This window comes from Salvelinus fontinalis, unplaced genomic scaffold, assembly GCF_029448725.1.
Source record: "Salvelinus fontinalis isolate EN_2023a unplaced genomic scaffold, ASM2944872v1 scaffold_0085, whole genome shotgun sequence".
In the NCBI taxonomy this organism is placed as follows: Eukaryota; Metazoa; Chordata; class Actinopteri; order Salmoniformes; family Salmonidae; genus Salvelinus; species Salvelinus fontinalis.
Window position 1 is genome coordinate 375951 of NW_026600294.1, and position 22693 is coordinate 398643.

A 22693-nucleotide genomic window follows, 5' to 3' on the forward strand; every position below is an offset into this window, starting at 1 on the left:
TCAAACCGTTCGGATGCTAAATAAGCTTGTGATTTTCAGGATTTCTAAATGGTCTGACAAACACCGCTCTATCTCTGTCACCTTTCACCCCAGATGAGGAAACGCGACACTAGTGAATGCAGTGGATTGAGACGCATCCAATGCAAAAAAACATCTCTAGGTGAAACTGACGGATTTTGAAGGGGAATCATTTGTTATGGAACTTATATTGATGCACCGGTGGGTCTAGGGGGTTAATACTTGTTAAAAGCACTAAAATACTTGATTAAATCACTAGAATACTTGTTTAAAAAGTACAAAAATACTTGTTTAAAGCACTATAATACTTATGGTGCCACTCTCTCGAATGTGGTCCTTCGAGCCGGATAATGGATATCGAGACTGAGCAAGGGGACACCTGGATCTCCCAAGCTGCCCAGCTCATCACACATCAACCTCTTAATTTCCTGGTTATGATTAGCATCTCATAAATAGTATCCTTTGTCTGTACGCTGCGATCACCGGCCTTTCAGAAGCTATGTTGAAATAGAGCTGTCCATTCATACGATAAGTAACCAATATAATTCATGTATGGTGGCAAATGTACTCGAATGGTCCTTCGAGTACATTTGCGACGTAAGGCTCACACGTGCAAACACTCGGTAAAAGTGTATCTCGCTTCCTACGATGATAAGTAAGCAAATATAATTACGGCAATTCAAGGGGAAGTTACTAGAACACTCGGTAAAAGTGTATCTCGCTTCCTACGATGATAAGTAAGCAAATATAATTATGGCAATTCAAGGGGAAGTTACTAGAACACTCGGTAAAAGTGTATCTCGCTTCCTACGATGATAAGTAGCAAATATAATTATGGCAATTCAAGGGGAAGTTACTCGAACACTCGTTGGTGGACACAAGTACTAGTGCCCGGTGTCATACACGTGTGCTGTTTGAGGAGGACATATATTAACCATCCCTCTGGATTTGGGACAATACTACCAACATGGTTATTACCTGTATGAGTCCAGGGCTACCAACATGGTTATTACCTGTACGAGTCCAGGGCTACCAACATGGTTATTACCTGTATGAGTCCAGGGCTACCAACATGGTTATTACCTGTATGAGTCCAGGACTACCAACATGGTTATTACCTGTATGAGTCCAGGACTACCAACATGGTTATTACCTGTACGAGTCCAGGGCTACCAACATGGTTATTACCTGTATGAGTCCAGGACTACCAACATGGTTATTACCTGTATGAGTCCAGGACTACCAACATGGTTATTACCTGTATGAGTCCAGGACTACCAACATGGTTATTACCTGTATGAGTCCAGGACTACCAACATGGTTATTCCCTGTACGAGTCCAGGGCTACCAACATGGTTATTACCTGTACGAGTCCAGGGCTACCAACATGGTTATTACCTGTATGAGTCCAGGGCTACCAACATGGTTATTACCTGTACGAGTCCAGGGCTACCAACATGGTTATTACCTGTATTACCAACATGGTTATTACCTGTATTACCAACATGGTTATTACCTGTATGAGTCCAGGGCTACCAACATGGTTATTACCTGTATGAGTCCAGGACTACCAACATGGTTATTACCTGTATGAGTCCAGGACTACCAACATGGTTATTACCTGTATGAGTCCAGGGAAACCAACCTGGTTATTACCTGTATGAGTCCAGGGCTACCAACATGGTTATTACCTGTATGAGTCCAGGGCTACCAACATGGTTATTACCTGTAGGAGTCCAGGGCTACCAACATGGTTATTACCTGTACGAGTCCAGGGCTACCAACATGGTTGGGACAATACTTCAGGATGGTTATTACCTGTATGAGTCCAGGGCTACCAACATGGTTATTACCTGTATGAGTCCAGGGCTACCAACATGGTTATTACCTGTACGAGTCCAGGGCTACCAACATGGTTATTACCTGTATTACCAACATGGTTATTACCTGTATTACCAACATGGTTATTACCTGTATGAGTCCAGGGCTACCAACATGGTTATTACCTGTATGAGTCCAGGACTACCAACCTGGTTATTACCTGTATGAGTCCAGGACTACCAACATGGTTATTACCTGTATGAGTCCAGGGAAACCAACCTGGTTATTACCTGTATGAGTCCAGGGCTACCAACATGGTTATTACCTGTATGAGTCCAGGGCTACCAACATGGTTATTACCTGTAGGAGTCCAGGGCTACCAACATGGTTATTACCTGTACGAGTCCAGGGCTACCAACATGGTTGGGACAATACTTCAGGATGGTTATTACCTGTATGAGTCCAGGGCTACCAACATGGTTATTACCTGTATGAGTCCAGGGCTACCAACATGGTTATTACCTGTACGAGTCCAGGGCTACCAACATGGTTATTACCTGTATTACCAACATGGTTATTACCTGTATTACCAACATGGTTATTACCTGTATGAGTCCAGGGCTACCAACATGGTTATTACCTGTATGAGTCCAGGACTACCAACCTGGTTATTACCTGTATGAGTCCAGGACTACCAACATGGTTATTACCTGTATGAGTCCAGGGAAACCAACCTGGTTATTACCTGTATGAGTCCAGGGCTACCAACATGGTTATTACCTGTATGAGTCCAGGGCTACCAACATGGTTATTACCTGTATGAGTCCAGGACTACCAACATGGTTATTACCTGTATGAGTCCAGGACTACCAACATGGTTATTACCTGTATGAGTCCAGGACTACCAACATGGTTATTACCTGTATGAGTCCAGGACTACCAACATGGTTATTACCTGTAGGAGTCCAGGACTACCAACATGGTTATTACCTGTATGAGTCCAGGACTACCAACATGGTTATTACCTGTATGAGTCCAGGACTACCAACATGGTTATTACCTGTATGAGTCCAGGACTACCAACATGGTTATTACCTGTATGAGTCCAGGACTACCAACATGGTTATTACCTGTATGAGTCCAGGACTACCAACATGGTTATTACCTGTATGAGTCCAGGACTACCAACATGGTTATTACCTGTATGAGTCCAGGGCTACCAACATGGTTATTACCTGTATGAGTCCAGGACTACCAACATGGTTATTACCTGTACGAGTCCAGGACTACCAACATGGTTATTACCTGTACTACCAACATGGTTATTACCTGTACTACCAACATGGTTATTACCTGTAATACCAACATGGTTATTACCTGTATTACCAACATGGTTATTACCTGTACTACCAACATGGTTATTACCTGTACTACCAACATGGTTATTACCTGTAATACCAACGTGGTTATTACCTGTACTACCAACATGGTTATTACCTGTACTACCAACATGGTTATTACCTGTCCTACCAACATGGTTATTACCTGTACGAGTCCAGGGCTACATCAGACTCTTTCTCGGGTTCTGCCAGTCCTATATGAACCATCCCTCTGGATTTGGGACAATACTTCAGGATGGTAAACGGCACTGAGAAATGGTTCTGGATCTGAAACACAAAACCACGTTGACAAACAGTTAAAGATGACATCATCCTTTTTTGACTGAATGGAAACAAAAACAATTGATTTTACTGTAGTTGAAAAGTGCTGAATAAATTTAAATGTATTTTAGTATCAGCTGCGTTCACGTTGCATGTCCACAAGACGTGTTACTCTCTACTGAAAGATGTTGTGTCTATAGCCTACAGGAGGACAGATCCATAGAGAGAGAGAGTGATGGAGGACAGATCCAGAGAGAGTGATGGAGGACAGCTCCATAGAGAGTGATGGAGGACAGCTCCATAGAGAGAGAGTGATGGAGGACAGCTCCATAGAGAGAGAGTGAGTGATGGAGGACAGCTCCATAGAGAGTGAGTGAGTGATGGAGGAGGACAGCTCCATAGAGAGAGAGTGATGGAGGACAGTTCCATAGAGAGTGAGTGATGGAGGACAGCTCCAGAGAGAGTGATGGAGGACAGATCCAGAGAGAGTGATGGAGGACAGCTCCATAGAGAGTGATGGAGGACAGTTCCATAGAGAGTGAGTGATGGAGGACAGATCCATAGAGAGAGAGTGAGTGATGGAGGACAGTTCCATAGAGAGTGAGTGATGGAGGACAGTTCCATAGAGAGTGAGTGATGGAGGACAGTTCCATAGAGAGTGAGTGATGGAGGACAGCTCCATAGAGAGTGAGTGATGGAGGACAGCTCCATAGAGAGAGAGTGAAGGAGGACAGCTCCAGAGAGAGTGAGTGAGTGATGGAGGACAGTGCCATAGAGAGTGAGTGATGGAGGACAGATCCATAGAGAGTGAGTGATGGAGGACAGCTCCAGAGAGAGAGAGTGAAGGAGGACAGCTCCAGAGAGAGTGAGTGAGTGATGGAGGACAGTGCCATAGAGAGTGAGTGATGGAGGACAGATCCATAGAGAGTGAGTGATGGAGGACAGCTCCGGAGAGAGAGAGTGATGGAGGACAGCTCCATAGAGAGAGAGTGATGGAGGACAGCTCCAGAGAGAGTGAGTGATGGAGGACAGCTCCATAGAGAGAGAGTGATGGAGGACAGCTCCAGAGAGAGAGAGTGAAGGAGGACAGCTCCAGAGAGAGTGAGTGAGTGATGGAGGACAGTGCCATAGAGAGTGAGTGATGGCGGACAGTTCCATAGAGAGTGAGTGAGTGATGGAGGACAGATCCATAGAGAGTGAGTGATGGAGGACAGCTCCAGAGAGAGTGAGTGAGTGATGGAGGACAGTGCCATAGAGAGTGAGTGAGTGATGGCAGACAGTTCCATAGAGTGAGTGATGGAGGACAGATCCATAGAGAGTGAGTGATGGAGGACAGCTCCAGAGAGAGAGAGTGAAGGAGGACAGCTCCAGAGAGAGTGAGTGAGTGATGGAGGACAGTGCCATAGAGAGTGAGTGATGGCGGACAGTTCCATAGAGAGTGAGTGAGTGATGGAGGACAGATCCATAGAGAGTGAGTGATGGAGGACAGCTCCAGAGAGAGAGAGTGAAGGAGGACAGCTCCAGAGAGAGTGAGTGAGTGATGGAGGACAGTGCCATAGAGAGTGAGTGATGGCGGACAGTTCCATAGAGAGTGAGTGAGTGATGGAGGACAGATCCATAGAGAGTGAGTGATGGAGGACAGCTCCAGAGAGAGAGAGTGATGGAGGACAGCTCCAGAGAGAGTGAGTGAGTGATGGAGGACAGCGCCATAGAAAGTGAGTGATGGCAGACAGTTCCATAGAGAGTGAGTGAGTGATGGCGGACAGTTCCATAGAGAGTGAGTGATGGAGGACAGCTCCATAGAGAGTGAGTGATGGAGGACAGCTCCAGAGAGAGTGAGTGATAGAGGACAGCTCCATAGTGATTTTCTGACCTGTAGCGGAGAGCGGACAGTGATGACCTTGTTTCCTTCCGAGGCGTCAATCTGTAGCAATACAGACACGTTCTCCTGCAGCACGGGATCTCTCACGTTATACAGCCTCCTGCCAGGCTTATCCACCGCCAGGTTGGAGATCTCACTGTAACCTGTCGGAACTGTGGAGGAGACAGACCGGTGGACATTGTTCAGCTACTGACTGGATCTATTATCCACCGCCATGTTGGAGATCTCACTGTAACCTGTAGGAACTGTGGAGGAGACAGACCGGTGGACATTGTTCAGCTACTGACTGGATCTATTATCCACCGCCATGTTGGAGATCTCACTGTAACCTGTCGGAACTGTGGAGGAGACAGACCGGTGGACATTGTTCAGCTACTGACTGGATCTATTATCCACCGCCATGTTGGAGATCTCACTGTAACCTGTAGGAACTGTGGAGGAGACAGACCGGTGGACATTGTTCAGCTACTGACTGGATCTATTATCCACCGCCATGTTGGAGATCTCACTGTAACCTGTAGGAACTGTGGAGGAGACAGACCGGTGGACATTGTTCAGCTACTGACCGAAAGGTTGCAAGATCGAATCCCCGAGCTGACGAGGTAAAAATCTGTCGTTCTGCCCCTGAACAAGGCAGTTAACCCACTGTTCCTAGACCGTCATTTAAAATAAGAATGTGTTCTTAACTGACTTGCCTAGTTAAATAAAAGGTAAATAAAAAAAAAAGTGTAAATAAATATACTGACAGATGCTGAGGTTGAAGAGGCAGCTCTCCTGGCGCTGCAAGGCAGACAGTTTTCCCCGCGCCGAGGTTCCCGACCCGGAGAACTCCAGGTCCACGCTCTGCCCTACCCCCACCTCGTGGATCTTGCCCTGCCCAGAGGACGCCACCACCCGCAGGTTGGCACTGTGCTGCACGGTGAGGGGGGTGCCCAGCGCATTACGGATGGTGAAGGGGGCCTTCTCCATCAGACTGTGGTCGAAGGTAGAGGCTGTGCCCTCAGAGAACGCCTGAGAAGAAATGACACAACGGTATTGTACTGTGAATAAACCTGCTGAAATTTTATATATATATATTTTTTTAATAAACTTGTTCATTTTGTAAACAAACTTGTAAACAATAGGTTGGTTTGTGTGACCTGGATGAACCCTGGTCTAAAAACAGGACCAATGATATGGATGTTAAGTTGAGGAATGGCTTTAACTAAGGCTTTGAGAAAACGGGTCAAACGTTCATAGGAAGAATTGGAAGAAAAACCTTGAAGATGAGCAGCTGGCCATCAGAACCGGGTTATACGGAGACAGAGTGTTCTCTGTCATGTGTTGTGTGTCAGGACAATACAATGATGTACAACAGACACATTAGTCCAGACAACAGGCCGACACTCGGTAGCCAGGCTTGATTTAATCAAATCATAAGATCTAAATCACACAGCTAGAGGACGTCCGGGGCTTTATCAGACAGAAGGGAAGCAGATTGGATGAGCTACTGTTAACCTGGTCAGATTCAATCTGTTCATATTGACATGAATAATGGGTCTAATGTTGACTGTTCCTGTGTGTGTGTGTGTGTGTGTGTGTGTGTGCACGTATACAGTACGTGGGTGTGCCGGCTTGGCTGTGTGTGTGTGCGTGTGTGTTTGCTGGTGTGTGTGTGTTTGCTGGTGTGTGTGTGTGCTGGTGTGTGTGCTGGTGTGTGTGTGTGCTGGTGTGTGTGTGTGCTGGTGTGTGTGTGTGTGTGTGCGTGTGTTTGCTGGTGTGTGTGAGTGTGTGTGCTGGTGTGTGTGTGTGTGAGTGTGTCTGCTGGTGTGTGTGTGTGTGTGTGTGTGTGTGTGTGTGTGTGTGTGTGTGTGTGTGTGTGTGTGTGTGTGTTTGCTGGTGTGTGTGCTGGTGTGTGTGTGTGTGTGAGTGTGTCTGCTGGTGTGTGTGTGTGTTGGTGTGTGTGTGTTGGTGTGTGTGTGCTAGTGTGTGTTGGTGTGTGTGTGTCTACCTTGGCTAGGTTGGTGAAGACATTGAGGCAGCACTTAGAGACCGTAATGTTCATGGTGTCTCTGGAACAGATGTTGATGGCGGTACGCGGCTCGGGGAGAACCACGAAGTCGTCCCCGGGAACAGGGCTCTTATCCTGCACAGGATTGTTCTTCATCTACAGGGTGAAGGAGGACAACATGGTGAACACAAACACGGAATTAATAGAGATACCGATCTGTAGGTCTATCGATCCATCCATCCATCAATACGAGGTCATTAAATTAAATACAAACGTCATTGTGTTTCTGAGTTTTGCTAATCTACAGCGTAATCATGTTTATATAACTTGAGGTTCCACTATGAGGTTGGTTGAGGTTCCACTATGAGGTTGGTTAGGGTTATTCAGCGTACCTCTAGGTTCCACTATGAGGTTGGTTAGGGTTATTCAGCGTACCTCTAGGTTGAGGTTCCACTATGAGGTTGGTTAGGGTTATTCAGAGTACCTCTAGGTTGAGGTTCCACTACGAGGTTGGTTAGGGTTATTCAGCGTACCTCTAGGTTGAGGTTCCACTATGAGGTTGGATAGGGTTATTCAGCGTACCTCTAGGTTCCACTATGAGGTTGGTTAGGGTTATTCAGCGTACCTCTAGGTTGAGGTTCCACTATGAGGTTGGTTAGGGTTATTCAGCGTACCTCTAGGTTGAGGTTCCACTACGAGGTTGGTTAGGGTTATTCAGCGTACCTCTAGGTTGAGGTTCCTCTAAGAGGTTGGTTAGGGTTATTCAGCATACCTCTAGGTTGAGGTTCCACTACGAGGTTGGTTAGGGTTATTCAGCGTACCTCTAGGTTGAGGTTCCACTATGAGGTTGGTTAGGGTTACTCAGCGTACCTCTAGGTTGAGGTTCCACTACGAGGTTGGTTAGGGTTATTCAGCATACCTCTAGGTTGAGGTTCCACTATGAGGTTGGTTAGGGTTGTTGAGGTTCCACTATGATGTTGGTTAGGGTTATTCAGCGTACCTCTAGCTTGAGGTTCCACCTGCGTTTGCCGTCCTCCACTCTCTCTATCAGCGGTTCCCAGACAGCATGGGTCTCATTGAAGTAGTTCACCTGTCAACAGGCAACATATTCACACAGTGTCAAAAATCAGCATCCATCCCATTTATATCAATTTCAATGAACACATTTTATTGATGATGAAATTCAAAAGAACACGGGTAGTCAAAAGGATTTAAAATGTTGATTTAACCTTTATTTAACTAGGCAAGTCAGTTGAAGAACAAACTGTTATTTACAGTGACGGGCCTACCCCGGCCAAACCCGGACGGCGCTGGGCCAACTGTGCCCTGCCCTATGGGACGCCCACTAGCACTGAGATGCAGTGCCTTAGACCGCTGCACCACACCGGATACATGAATGTCAAAGGTAACACGTATCCCTACATAAGTCTGTAATTCACAAGACTAAAGAAAAGCTGTTTGTCTGCCTATTGACTTCCTAAAAAAACACATGAGAAGCTCCTGTATGTACAGGAAGAGGAAGTCCATTAGGCTGATACTTGAGAGTAGTGAAAAAGCTCCGGTCCTCACCTCCAGGGTCATGTCAGAGCAGAGGTAGAGGAGGGAGGACCAGTTCTTGGCCGTCCCAGACAGAGAGCTCTCAGCCAGCAGCAGGGGAACTGTCCGGTGACCCAGACCAGACTCCATGGTCACCTGAATCACCTTCACATCCACCTTGAAACTCTCCCCAAAGTTACGGCCGTCCTGGTCACTGAAACTCTCCGTCACCTAGATGGGGAAGTCATGTTAAGGTTTAATGCCATTTGTAGGTAGAGAATACAAAAACAAAGGTGCATAGTGGAGGTAAACGGAGTCCCCAAATGTTCCTGGCACGGCACAGAAGGTTATTGTATAGGGACAGAAGGTTATTGTATAGAGACAGAAGGTTAATGTATAGGGACAGAAGGTTATTGTATAGAGACAGAAGGTTATTGTATAGGGACAGAAGGTTATTGTATAGGGACAGAAGGTTAATGTATAGGGACAGAAGGTTAATGTATAGGGACAGAAGGTTAATGTATAGGGACAGAAGGTTAATGTATAGAGACAGAAGGTTAATGTATAGGGACAGAAGGTTAACGTATAGAGACAGAAGGTTAATGTATAGGGACAGAAGGTTAATGTATAGAGACAGAAGGTTAATGTATAGGGACAGAAGGTTAATGTATAGAGACAGAAGGTTAATGTATAGGGACAGAAGGTTAATGTATAGGGACAGAAGGTTAATGTATAGGGACAGAAGGTTAATGTATAGAGACAGAAGGTTAATGTATAGGGACAGAAGGTTAATGTATAGAGACAGAAGGTTAATGTATAGGGACAGAAGGTTAATGTATAGAGACAGAAGGTTAATGTATAGGGACAGAAGGTTAATGTATAGAGACAGAAGGTTAATGTATAGAGACAGAAGGTATAGGGACAGAAGGTTATTGTATAGGGACAGAAGGTATAGGGACAGAAGGTAAATGTATAGGGACAGAAGGTTAATGTATAGGGACAGAAGGTATAGGGACAGAAGGTAAATGTATAGGGACAGAAGGTATAGGGACAGAAGGTTAATGTATAGGGACAGAAAGTTAATGTATAGGGACAAAGGGAAATGTATAGGGACAGAAGGTATAGGGACAGAAGGTAAATGTATAGGGACAGAAGGTATAGGGACAGAAGGTATAGGGACAGAAGGTTAATGTATAGGGACAGAAGGTTAATGTATAGGGACAGAAGGTTAATGTATAGAGACAGAAGGTTAATGTATAGAGACAGAAGGTTAATGTATAGAGACAGAAGGTTAATGTATAGGGACAGAAGGTTAATGTATAGAGACAGAAGGTTAATGTATAGAGACAGAAGGTTATTGTATAGGGACAGAAGGTATAGGGACAGAAGGTTAATGTATAGGGACAGAAGGTTAATGTATAGGGGCAGAAGGTTAATGTATAGAGACAGAAGGTTAATGTATAGAGACAGAAGGTTAATGTATAGGGACAGAAGGTTAATGTATAGAGACAGAAGGTTAATGTATAGAGACAGAAGGTTATTGTATAGAGACAGAAGGTTAATGTATAGAGACAGAAGGTTAATGTATAGGGACAGAAGGTTAATGTATAGGGACAGAAGGTTAATGTATAGAGACAGAAGGTTATTGTATAGAGACAGAAGGTTAATGTATAGAGACAGAAGGTTAATGTATAGGGACAGAAGGTTAATGTATAGAGACAGAAGGTTAATGTATAGAGACAGAAGGTTATTGTATAGAGACAGAAGGTTAATGTATAGAGACAGAAGGTTAATGTATAGGGACAGAAGGTTAATGTATAGAGACAGAAGATTAATGTATAGAGACAGAAGGTTAATGTATAGAGACAGAAGGTTAATGTATAGAGACAGACGGTTAATGTATAGGGACAGAAGGTTAATGTATAGGGACAGAAGGTTAATGTATAGAGACAGACGGTTAATGTATAGGGACAGACGGTTAATGTATAGGGACAGAATGTTATTGTATAGAGACAGAAGGTTAATGTATAGAGACATAAGGTTAATGTATAGGGACAGAAGGTTAATGTATAGGGACAGAAGATTAATGTATAGGGACAGAAGGTTAATGTATAGGGACAGAATGTTATTGTATAGAGACAGAAGGTTAATGTATAGGGACATAAGGTTAATGTATAGGGACAGAAGGTTATTGTATAGAGACAGAAGGTTAATGTATAGGGACAGAAGGTTAATGTATAGGGACAGAATGTTATTGTATAGAGACAGAAGGTTAATGTATAGGGACAGAAGGTTATTGTATAGAGACAGAAGGTTAATGTATAGGGACAGAAGGTTAATGTATAGGGACAGAATGTTATTGTATAGAGACAGAAGGTTAATGTATAGGGACAGAAGGTTATTGTATAGAGACAGAAGGTTAATGTATAGAGACAGAAGGTTAATGTATAGGGACAGAAGGTTATTGTATAGAGACAGAAGGTTAATGTATAGAGACAGAAGGTTAATGTATAGGGACAGAAGGTTATTGTATAGAGACAGAAGGTTAATGTATAGGGACAGAAGGTTAATGTATAGGGACAGAATGTTATTGTATAGGGACAGAAGGTTAATGTATAGGGACAGAAGGTTATTGTATAGGGGCAGAAGGTTATTGTATAGAGACAGAAGGTTAATGTCTCAGCCTCCAGTATTTATGCTGCAGTAGTTTGTGTCGGGGGGCTAGGGTCAGTTGGTTACCTGGAGTACTTCTCCTGTCTTATCCAGTGTCCTGTGTGAATTTAAGTATGCTCTCTCTAATTCTCTCGTTCCTTCTTTCTCTCTGAGAACCTGAGCCCTAGGACCATACGTCAGGACTACCGGGCATGATGACACCTTGCTGTCCCCAGTCCGCCTGGCCTTGCTGCTATTCCAGTTACAACTGTTCTGCCTGCGGTTACGGAACCCCTACCTGTCCCAGACCTGCTGTTTTCAACTCTTAATGATCGGCTATGAAAAGCCAACTGAGATTTATTCCTGATTATTATTTGACCATGCTTGTCATTTATGAACATTTTGAAAATCTTGGCTCTCTCTAATTTTCTCCTTCTCTCTTTCTTTCTCTCGGAGGACCTGAGCCCTAGGACCATACGTCGGGACTACCGGCCGTGGTGACTCCTTGCTCTCCCCAGTCCGCCTGGCCTTGCTGCTATTCCAGTTTCAACTGTTCTGCCTGCGGTTATGGAACCCCTACATGTCCCAGACCTGCTGTTTTCAACTCTTAATGATCGGCTATGAAAAGCCAACTGAAAATTATTCATGATTATTATTTGACCATGCTTGTCATTTATGAAAATTTTGAAAATCTTGGCTCTCTCTAATTTTCTCCTTCTCTCTTTCTTTCTCTCGGAGGACCTGGGCCCTAGGACCATGCGTCGGGACTGCCGCCCGTGGTGACTCCTTGCTGTCCCCAGTCCGCCTGGCCTTGCTGCTATTCCAGTCTCAGCTGTTCTGCCTGCGGTTATGGAACCGCCACCTGTCCCAGACCTGTTGTTTTTCAACTCTTGATGATCGGCTATGAAAAGCCAACTGAAAATTATTCATGATTATTATTTGACCATGCTTGTCACTTATGAACATTTTTGAACATCTTGGCATAGTTCTGTTATAATCTCCACCCGGCACAGCCAGAAGAGGACTGGCCACCCCTCATAGCCTGGTTCCTCTCTAGGTTTCTTCCTAGGTTTTGGCCTTTCTAGGGAGTTTTTCCTAGCCACCGTGCTTCTACACCTGCATTACTAGCTGTTTGGGGTTTTAGGCTGGGTGTCTGTACAGCACTTCGAGATATTAGCTGATGTACGAAGGGCTATATAAAATAAAATTGATTGAAAATTGATTGTATAGGGACAGAAGGTTAATGTATAGGGACAGAAGGTTAATGTATAGAGACAGAAGGTTAATGTATAGAGACAGAAGGTTATTGTATCGAGACAGAAGGTTATTGTATAGGGACAGAAGGTTATTGTATAGGGACAGAAGGTTAATGTATAGGGACAGAAGGTTATTGTATAGGGACAGAAGGTTATTGTATAGGGACAGAAGGTTATTGTATAGGGACAGAAGGTTATTGTATCGAGACAGAAGGTTATTGTATCGAGACAGAAGGTTATTGTATAGGGACAGAAGGTTATTGTATCGAGACAGAAGGTTATTGTATAGGGACAGAAGGTTAATGTATAGGGACAGAAGGTTATTGTATAGGGACAGAAGGTTATTGTATAGAGACAGAAGGTTATTGTATAGGGACAGAAGGTTATTGTATAGAGACAGAAGGTTAATGTATAGAGACAGAAGGTTATTGTATAGGGACAGAAGGTTATTTTATCGAGACAGAAGGTTATTGTATAGGGACAGAAGGTTATTGTATAGGGACAGAAGATTAATGTATAGGGACAGAAGGTTATTGTATAGGGACAGAAGGTTAATGTATAGGGACAGAAGGTTATTGTATAGAGACAGAAGGTTAATGTATAGGGGCAGAAGGTTAATGTATAGGGGCAGAAGGTTATTGTATAGGGACAGAAGGTTATTGTATAGGGACAGAAGGTTATTGTATAGGGACAGATGGTTAATGTATAGGCACAGAATGTTCTAGACCTCAATAGAACATATTAAAAGAGGTATTCAATTTAAATTCCAGTCAATTCAGAAAGTAAACTAAATTCCTATTCCAATTTCTCTCAGTGTACTTCCCGAATTGAAATGGAATTGAACTGTAATTGACCCCCGACCGTAGTATCTGTACCTCGCTGGCAGAGTCCACACCCAGGAACCAGTAGTTGGAGGTGTAGATGTTCATGGTGGACCACAGGTCGCTGACCTCAGTCTTCTCCTCCTCCGCTGCCTCGTCTTTAGGTTTAGCCGTCATGGCTGCCGTGATGGTCATCACTGTGTTCAGGATGACAGGGGAGATCTGACAGAGGGAAGGGAAGAGCGTGTGAGCTATTTATTTTCTACTTTATTTATCCTTTACTCATACGGGGGAAGTCAGCGGATTCTGATGTTTGACGATCAATTGAAAATCTCGATTGACGATGACGATCTCGATTGACGATCTCGATTGACGATCTATGTTTATAAGTAGCCTCTCAGTGCATCAGGCGGTTCAATAATTCAAACCATTTCTCACTCCGAGCACTCAGAGCTACAGGTCTTCATGGATGCACCTGTACCCGAATACCTGAGAGGGTACCGGATCCAGAACTCGAAATAATATCACGGGTCTCGGGTATGTATATATCACAGGTCTCGGGTATGTATATATCACAGGTCTCGGGTATGTATATATCACAGGTCTCGGTATGTATATATCACGGGTCTCGGTATGTATATATCACGGGTCTCGGGTATGTATATATCACAGGTCTCGGGTATGTATATATCACGGGTCTCGGGTATATATCACGGGTCTCGGGTATATATATATATCACGGGTCTCGGGTATGTATTTATCCCAGGTCTCGGGTATGTATATATCCCGGGTCTCGGGTATATCACGGGTCTCGGGTATGTATATATCACGGGTCTCGGGTATGTATATATCACAGGTCTCGGGTATGTATATATCACGGGTCTCGGGTATGTATATATCACGGGTCTCGGGTATGTATATATCACGGGTCTCGGGTATGTATATATCACGGGTCTCGGGTATGTATATATCACGGGTCTCGGGTATATATCACGGGTCTCGGGTATATATATATATCACGGGTCTCGGGTATGTATATATCCCAGGTCTCGGGTATGTATATATCCCGGGTCTCGGGTATGTATATATCACGGGTCTCGGGTATGTATATATCACGGGTCTCGGGTATGTATATATCACGGGTCTCGGGTATGTATATATCACGGGTCTCGGGTATGTATATATCACGGGTCTCGGGTATGTATATATCACGGGTCTCGGGTATATATCACGGGTCTCGGGTATATATCTATCACGGGTCTCGGGTATATATATATCACGGGTCTCGGGTATGTATGTATCACGGGTCTCGGGTATGTATATATCCCGGGTCTCGGGTATATATCCCGGGTCTCGGGTATGTATATATCACGGGTCTCGGGTATATATATATCACGGGTCTCGGGTATGTATATATATCACGGGTCTCGGGTATGTATATATATCACGGGTCTCGGGTATGTATATATCACGGGTCTCGGGTATGTATACAGTGGGGAGAACAAGTATTTGATACACTGCCGATTTTGCAGGTTTTCCTACTTACAAAGCATGTAGAGGTCTGTAATTTTTATCATAGGTACACTTCAACTGTGAAAGACGGAATCTAAAACAAAAATCCAGAAAATCACATTGTATGATTTTTAAGTAATTCATTTGCATTTTATTGCATGACATAAGTATTTGATCACCTACCAACCAGTAAGAATTCCGGCTCTCACAGACCTGTTAGTTTTTCTTTAAGAAGCCCTCCTGTTCTCCACTCATTACCTGTATTAACTGCACCTGTTTGAACTCGTTACCTGTATAAAAGACACCTGTCCACACACTCAATCAAACAGACTCCAACCTCTCCACAATGGCCAAGACCAGAGAGCTGTGTAAGGACATCAGGGATAAAATTGTAGACCTGCACAAGGCTGGGATGGGCTACAGGACAATAGGCAAGCAGCTTGGTGAGAAGGCAACAACTGTTGGTGCAATTATTAGAAAATAGAAGAAAATAGAAGAAGTTCAAGATGATGGTCAATCACCCTCGGTCTGGGGCTCCATGCAAGATCTCACCTCGTGGGGCATCAATGATCATGAGGAAGGTGAGGGATCAGCCCAGAACTACACGGCAGGACCTGGTCAATGACCTGAAGAGAGCTGGGACCACAGTCTCAAAGAAAACCATTAGTAACACACTACGCCGTCATGGATTAAAATCCTGCAGCGCACACAAGGTCCCCCTGCTCAAGCAGGCGCATGTCCAGGCCCGTCTGAAGTTTGCCAATGACCATCTGGATGATCCAGAGGAGGAATGGGAGAAGGTCATGTGGTCTGATGATTCAAAAATAGAGCTTTTTGGTCTAAACTCCACTCGCCGTGTTTGGAGGAAGAAGAAGGATGAGTACAACCCCAAGAACACCATCCCAACCGTGAAGCATGGAGGTGGAAACATCATTCTTTGGGGATGCTTTTCTGCAAAGGGGACAGGACGACTGCACCGTATTGAGGGGAGGATGGATGGGGCCATGTATTGCGAGATCTTAGCCAACAACCTCCTTCCCTCAGTAAGAGCATTGATGATGGGTCGTGGCTGGGTCTTCCAGCATGACAACGACCCGAAACACATAGCCAGGGCAACTAAGGAGTGGCTCCGTAAGAAGTATCTCAAGGTCCTGGAGTGGCCTAGCCAGTCTCCAGACCTGAACCCAATAGAAAATCTTTGGAGGGAGCTGAAAGTCCGTATTGCCCAGCGACAGCCCCGAAACCTGAAGGATCTGGAGAAGGTCTGTATGGAGGAGTGGGCCAAAATCCCTGCTGCAGTGTGTGCAAACCTGGTCAAGAACTACAGGAAACGTATGATCTCTGTAATTGCAAACAAAGGATTCTGTACCAAATATTAAGTTCTGCTTTTCTGATGTATCAAATACTTATGTCATGCAATAAAATGCTAATTAATTACTTAAAAATCATACAATGTGATTTTCGGGATTTTTGTTTTAGATTCCGTCTCTCACAGTTGAAGTGTACCTATGATAAAAATTACAGACCTCTACATGCTTTGTAAGTAGGAAAATCTGCAAAATCGGCAGTGTATCAAATACTTGTTCTCCCCACTGTATATCACGGGTCTCGGGTATGTATATATCACAGGTCTCGGGTATGTATATATCACGGGTCTCGGGTATATATCACGGGTCTCGGGTATATATATATCACGGGTCTCGGGTATATATATATCACGGGTCTCGGGTATATATATATCACGGGTCTCGGGTATATATATATCACGGGTCTCAGGTATATATATATCACGGGTCTCGGGTATGTATATATCACGGGTCTCGGGTATATATATATCACGGGTCTCGGGTATGTATATATCACGGGTTTCGGGTATGTATATATCACGGGTCTCGGGTATGTATATATATCACGGGTCTCGGGTATGTATATATATCACAGGTCTCGGATATATATATATCACGGGTCTCGGGTATATATATATCACGGGTCTCGGGTATATATATATCACGGGTCTCGGGTATGTATATATCACGGGTCTCGGGTATATATCACGGGTCTCGGGTATGTATATATCACGGGTCTCGGGTATATATATATCACGGGTCTCGGGTATGTATATATCACAGGTCTCGGGTATGTATATATCACGGGTCTCGGGTATGTATATATCACGGGTCTCGGGTATATATCACGGGTCTCGGGTATATATATATCACGGGTCTCGGGTATGTATATATCACGGGTCTCGGGTATGTATATATCACGGGTCTCGGGTATGTATATATCACAGGTCTCGGGTATGTATATATCACGGGTCTCGGGTATGTATATATCACGGGTCTCGGGTATGTATATATCACGGGTATGTATATATCACGGGTCTCGGGTATATATCACGGGTCTCGGGTATGTATATATCACGGGTCTCGGGTATGTATATATCACGGGTCTCGGGTATGTATATATCACGGGTCTCGGGTATGTATATATCACGGGTCTCAGGTATATATCACGGGTCTCGGGTATATATCAGTTAGCCTAGCTAGCTAACGTTAACGTCTCGTCCTGGTTCGATGCAGTCCATGCCAAGTATTACGTAATCATATTTGATGATAAATAACCTAGTTATGGCAGCTATTAGTCTATTAATAAATATGTATTATTTATGCAAATGAAGTCCGGGTGGGAAAGCCCCAGGTCCATTGGACCCGTGAAGACCTCTACTCAGAGCACATTGGTACACTCTGCCATAACTTTTTTTTTAACCAAACTAAACTTGACAAAGAAGGGATGAAACCTACTTTGATAATGACTTCCTCCACAGTCACAGAGCCGGTAAGGGGTTGGTTGGGGTGGGTTTTGGTTTCCAGGAAGACAGAACACGGACGTAGCACCTGAAGACCAATGAGAAAGAAGCATTAAGGGAGTTGATTCATTTCAAATATACTTTCAAGGAAAACGTATTAAAACGCTAATTGCAAATAGCTTTGAATCATGCGTCATCCCAGCTGATGCCTTACAGTAGTTACATTAGACGTGTAGAGGGTTTTCAAAAAAAACGTCTATTAAAAGCTATTTTATGCTCACCGTGGTGACCACCTTGTTCTCATTGGTCCTGATGAAAGGACAGGCCAGAACTTTGAGCTCTCTGAGGTTGGCCGTCATGCTTTGTCCCCCAGGGGCCCCGGAGGCCCCTCCCCCAGGCTCTAGCTTCAGACTGAAGTCACATTGGAAGGAGGCCACCAGGGCCGGAGCGTCCGCACTCATCAGGTTAGCCACAAACACCACCTCTGGGTCTAGTATGACAGCACGCAGCTTGGTCCTGGGACTGGAGCCTGGGGGAGAGAGAGGAGGGAAGAAACATCAGCTCTGGGTCTAGTATGACAGCACGCAGCTTGGTCCTGGGACTGGAGCCTGGGGGGAGAGAGGAGGGGAGAAACATCACCTCTGGGTCTAGTATGACAGCACGCAGCTTGGTCCTGGGACTGGAGCCTGGGGGAGAGAGAGGAGGGAAGAAACATCAGCTCTGGGTCTAGTATGACAGCACGCAGCTTGGTCCTGGGACTGGAGCCTGGGGGAGAGAGAGGAGGGGAGAAACATCACCTCTGGGTCTAGTATGACAGCACGCAGCTTGGTCCTGGGACTGGAGCCTGGGGGAGAGAGAGGAGGGAAGAAACATCAGCTCTGGGTCTAGTATGACAGCACGCAGCTTGGTCCTGGGACTGGAGCCTGGGGGGAGGGAGGAGGGGAGAAACATCACCTCTGGGTCTAGTATGACAGCACGCAGCTTGGTCCTGGGACTGGAGCCTGGGGGAGAGAGAGGAGGGAAGAAACATCAGCTCTGGGTCTAGTATGACAGCACGCAGCTTGGTCCTGGGACTGGAGCCTGGGGGAGAGAGGAGGGGAGAAACATCACCTCTGGGTCTAGTATGACAGCACGCAGCTTGGTCCTGGGACTGGAGCCTGGGGGAGAGAGGAGGGGAGAAACATCACCTCTGGGTCTAGTATGACAGCACGCAGCTTGGTCCTGGGACTGGAGCCTGGGGGAGAGAGAGGAGGGGAGAAACATCACCTCTGGGTCTAGTATGACAGCACGCAGCTTGGTCCTGGGACTGGAGCCTGGGGGGAGAGAGGAGGGGAGAAACATCACCTCACCACCAAACATATTCTAATATTGGGTATGGAGGGTAGAGAGAGGGGGGGGGGAGAAGCATCACCCCACCACTGCACATAGCCTAATATTTGGTATTTACATGTTTTAAATGTAAACTTTATTTAACTAGGCAAGTCAGTTAAGAACAGAGTCTTATTTGGTATGGAGGGTAGAGAGAAAGGATACAAATATTCTGTCAGGTATGAAACTGAACGAAGAATATAGAAAGGTAAAGAAAACACAATGTACAATAAATTACCATCACTCCACACCAAAACACTGTAGCCATCACAATACATTACCATCACTCCACACCAATACACTGTAGCCATCACAATACATTACCATCACTCCACACCAAAACACTGTAGCCATCACAATACATTACCATCACTCCACACCAATACACTGGAGCCATCACAATACATTACCATCACTCCACACCAAAACACTGTAGCCATCACAATACATTACCATCACTACACACCAATACACTGTAGCCATCACAATACATTACCATCACTCCACACCAAAACACTGTAGCCATCACAATACATTACCATCACTACACACCAATACACTGTAGCCATCACAATACATTACCATCACTCCACACCAACACACTATAGCCATCACAATACATTACCATCACTACACACCAAAACACTGTAGCCATCACAATACATTACCATCACTCCACACCAACACACTATAGCCATCACAATACATTACCATCACTACACACCAAAACACTGTAGCCATCACAATACATTACCATCACTACACACCAATACACTGTAGCCATCACAATACATTACCATCACTACACACCAAAACACTGTAGCCATCACAATACATTACCATCACTCTACACCAATACACTGTAGCCATCACAATACATTACCATCACTACACACCAAAACACTGTAGCCATCACACTACATTACCATCACTCCACACCAATACACTGTAGCCATCACTCCACACCAAAACACTGTAGCCATCACAATACATTACCATCACTCCACACCAAAACACTCTAGCCATCACAATACATTACCAAAACACTTTAGCCATCACAATACATTACCATCACTCCACACCAAAACACTGTAGCCATCACACTACATTACCATCACTCCACACCAATACACTGTAGCCATCACTCCACACCAAAACACTGTAGCCATCACAATACATTACCATCACTCCACACCAATACACTGTAGCCATCACAATACATTACCATCACTCCACACCAAAACACTGTAGCCATCACAATACATCACCATCACTACACACCAATACACTGTAGCCATCACATACATTACCATCACTACACACCAATACACTCTAGCCATCACAATACATTACCATCACTCCACACCATCACACTGTAGCCATCACAATACATTACCATCACTCCACACCAAAACACTGTAGCCATCACAATACATTACCATCACTCCACACCAATACACTGTAGCCATCACAATACATTACCATCACTCCACACCAAAACACTGTAGCCATCACACTACATTACCATCACTCCACACCAACACACTGTAGCCATCACAATACATTACCAATACACTGTAGCCATCACAATATATTACCATCACTCCACACCAAAACACTGTAGCCATCACAATACATTACCATCACTACACACCAAAACACTGTAGCCATCACAATACATTACCATCACTCCACACCAAAACACTGTAGCCATCACAATACATTACCATCACTCCACACCAATACACTGTAGCCATCACAATACATTACCATCACTCCACACCAAAACACTGTAGCCATCACAATACATTACCATCACTACACACCAAAACACTGTAGCCATCACAATACATTACCATCACTACACACCAATACACTGTAGCCATCACAATACATTACCATCACTCCACACCAAAACACTGTAGCCATCACAATACATTACCATCACTCCACACCAAAACACTGTAGCCATCACAATACATTACCATCACGACACACCAAAACAATGTAGCCATCACAATACATTCCCATCACTCCACACCAAAAGGAAATCCTATGAACATTGAATGGCTGTATAGTTTTCTGTTTGTCATTTATTTCCCCCACCCTCTGTCTCTCCCCTTACCTGTTCTGGGGTCAGTGGTGGCTCTATCCCGAAGCTCGGCCAGCTGTTTGAGGGGTAGCTGGGAGGTCTTGGCCAGGTCTGGCAGGGCTAGCATGGTGTTAGTGGGCACGTCCTGGGCAGAGCTCTGGGGCAGGGCCTGAATGAAGAAGTCTGCCACTGCCATGAGGAACTCAACGCTGGCACACAGATAGAGCTTCTGTAACACCGCCACCACCTGGCGCTCGCTGGCACTCTGCGTGTACGTCACGTCGATCATGGCTTCCTCGCTCGTCTCGTCACGCTTACCCAGCATCCTGAGGGGTTTGGGCAAACATGAGGTTACATATCAAAATCAATCAATCCAACAATTGATACATTGAGACCGACCCGACTGGTACCGTACAGAACACAACCCAGTAGTATTGAGACCGACCCGACTGTACAGAACACAACCCAGTAGTATTGAGACTGACCCGACCCGTCTGTACAGAACACAACCCAGTAGTATTGAGACCGACCCGACTGTACAGAACACAACCCAGTAGTATTGAGACTGACCTGACTGGTACTATACAGAACACAACCCAGTAGTATTGAGACTGACCTGACTGGTACTGTACAGAACACAACCCAGTAGTATTGAGACTGACCCGACTGGTACCGTACAGAACACAACCCAGTAGTATTGAGACTGACCTGACTGGTACCGTACAGAACACAACCCAGTAGTATTGAGACTGACCTGACTGGTACCGTACAGAACACAACCCAGTAGTATTGCGACTGACCTGACTGGTACCGTACAGAACACAACCCAGTAGTATTGAGACCGACCTGACTGGTACCGTACAGAACACAACCCAGTAGTATTGAGACTGACCTGACTGGTACCGTACAGAACACAACCCAGTAGTATTGAGAATGACCTGACTGGTACCGTACAGAACACAACCCAGTAGTATTGAGACTGACCCGACTGTACAGAACACAACCCAGTAGTATTGAGACTGACCTGACTGGTACCGTACAGAACACAACCCAGTAGTATTGAGACTGACCTGACTGTACAGAACACAACCCAGTAGTATTGAGACTGACCTGACTGGTACCGTACAGAACACAACCCAGCAGTATTGAGACTGACCTGACTGGTACCGTACAGAACACAACCCAGTAGTATTGAGACTGACCTGACTGGTACCGTACAGAACACAACCCAGTAGTATTGAGAATGACCTGACTGGTACCGTACAGAACACAACC

At 44.9% G+C, this 22693-nt stretch overlaps 1 protein-coding gene across 1 annotated transcript in view; it reads right to left on the reverse strand.

Annotated features, from left to right (window-relative positions):
• LOC129842997 (intermembrane lipid transfer protein VPS13C-like) overlaps positions 1 to 22693 on the reverse strand; it is a gene marked incomplete at its 5' end in the record, with an annotated part of 207119 nt that overhangs the window by 92191 nt on the left and 92235 nt on the right. Inside the window, 10 exons of the mRNA XM_055911720.1 lie at positions 3385 to 3506; positions 5374 to 5534; positions 6129 to 6393; positions 7373 to 7528; positions 8373 to 8462; positions 8942 to 9139; positions 13692 to 13859; positions 17954 to 18046; positions 18240 to 18487; positions 21452 to 21744. Coding sequence (XP_055767695.1) covers positions 3385 to 3506; positions 5374 to 5534; positions 6129 to 6393; positions 7373 to 7528; positions 8373 to 8462; positions 8942 to 9139; positions 13692 to 13859; positions 17954 to 18046; positions 18240 to 18487; positions 21452 to 21744 — 1794 coding nt within the window. The remainder of the gene's footprint in view (positions 1 to 3384; positions 3507 to 5373; positions 5535 to 6128; positions 6394 to 7372; positions 7529 to 8372; positions 8463 to 8941; positions 9140 to 13691; positions 13860 to 17953; positions 18047 to 18239; positions 18488 to 21451; positions 21745 to 22693) is intronic.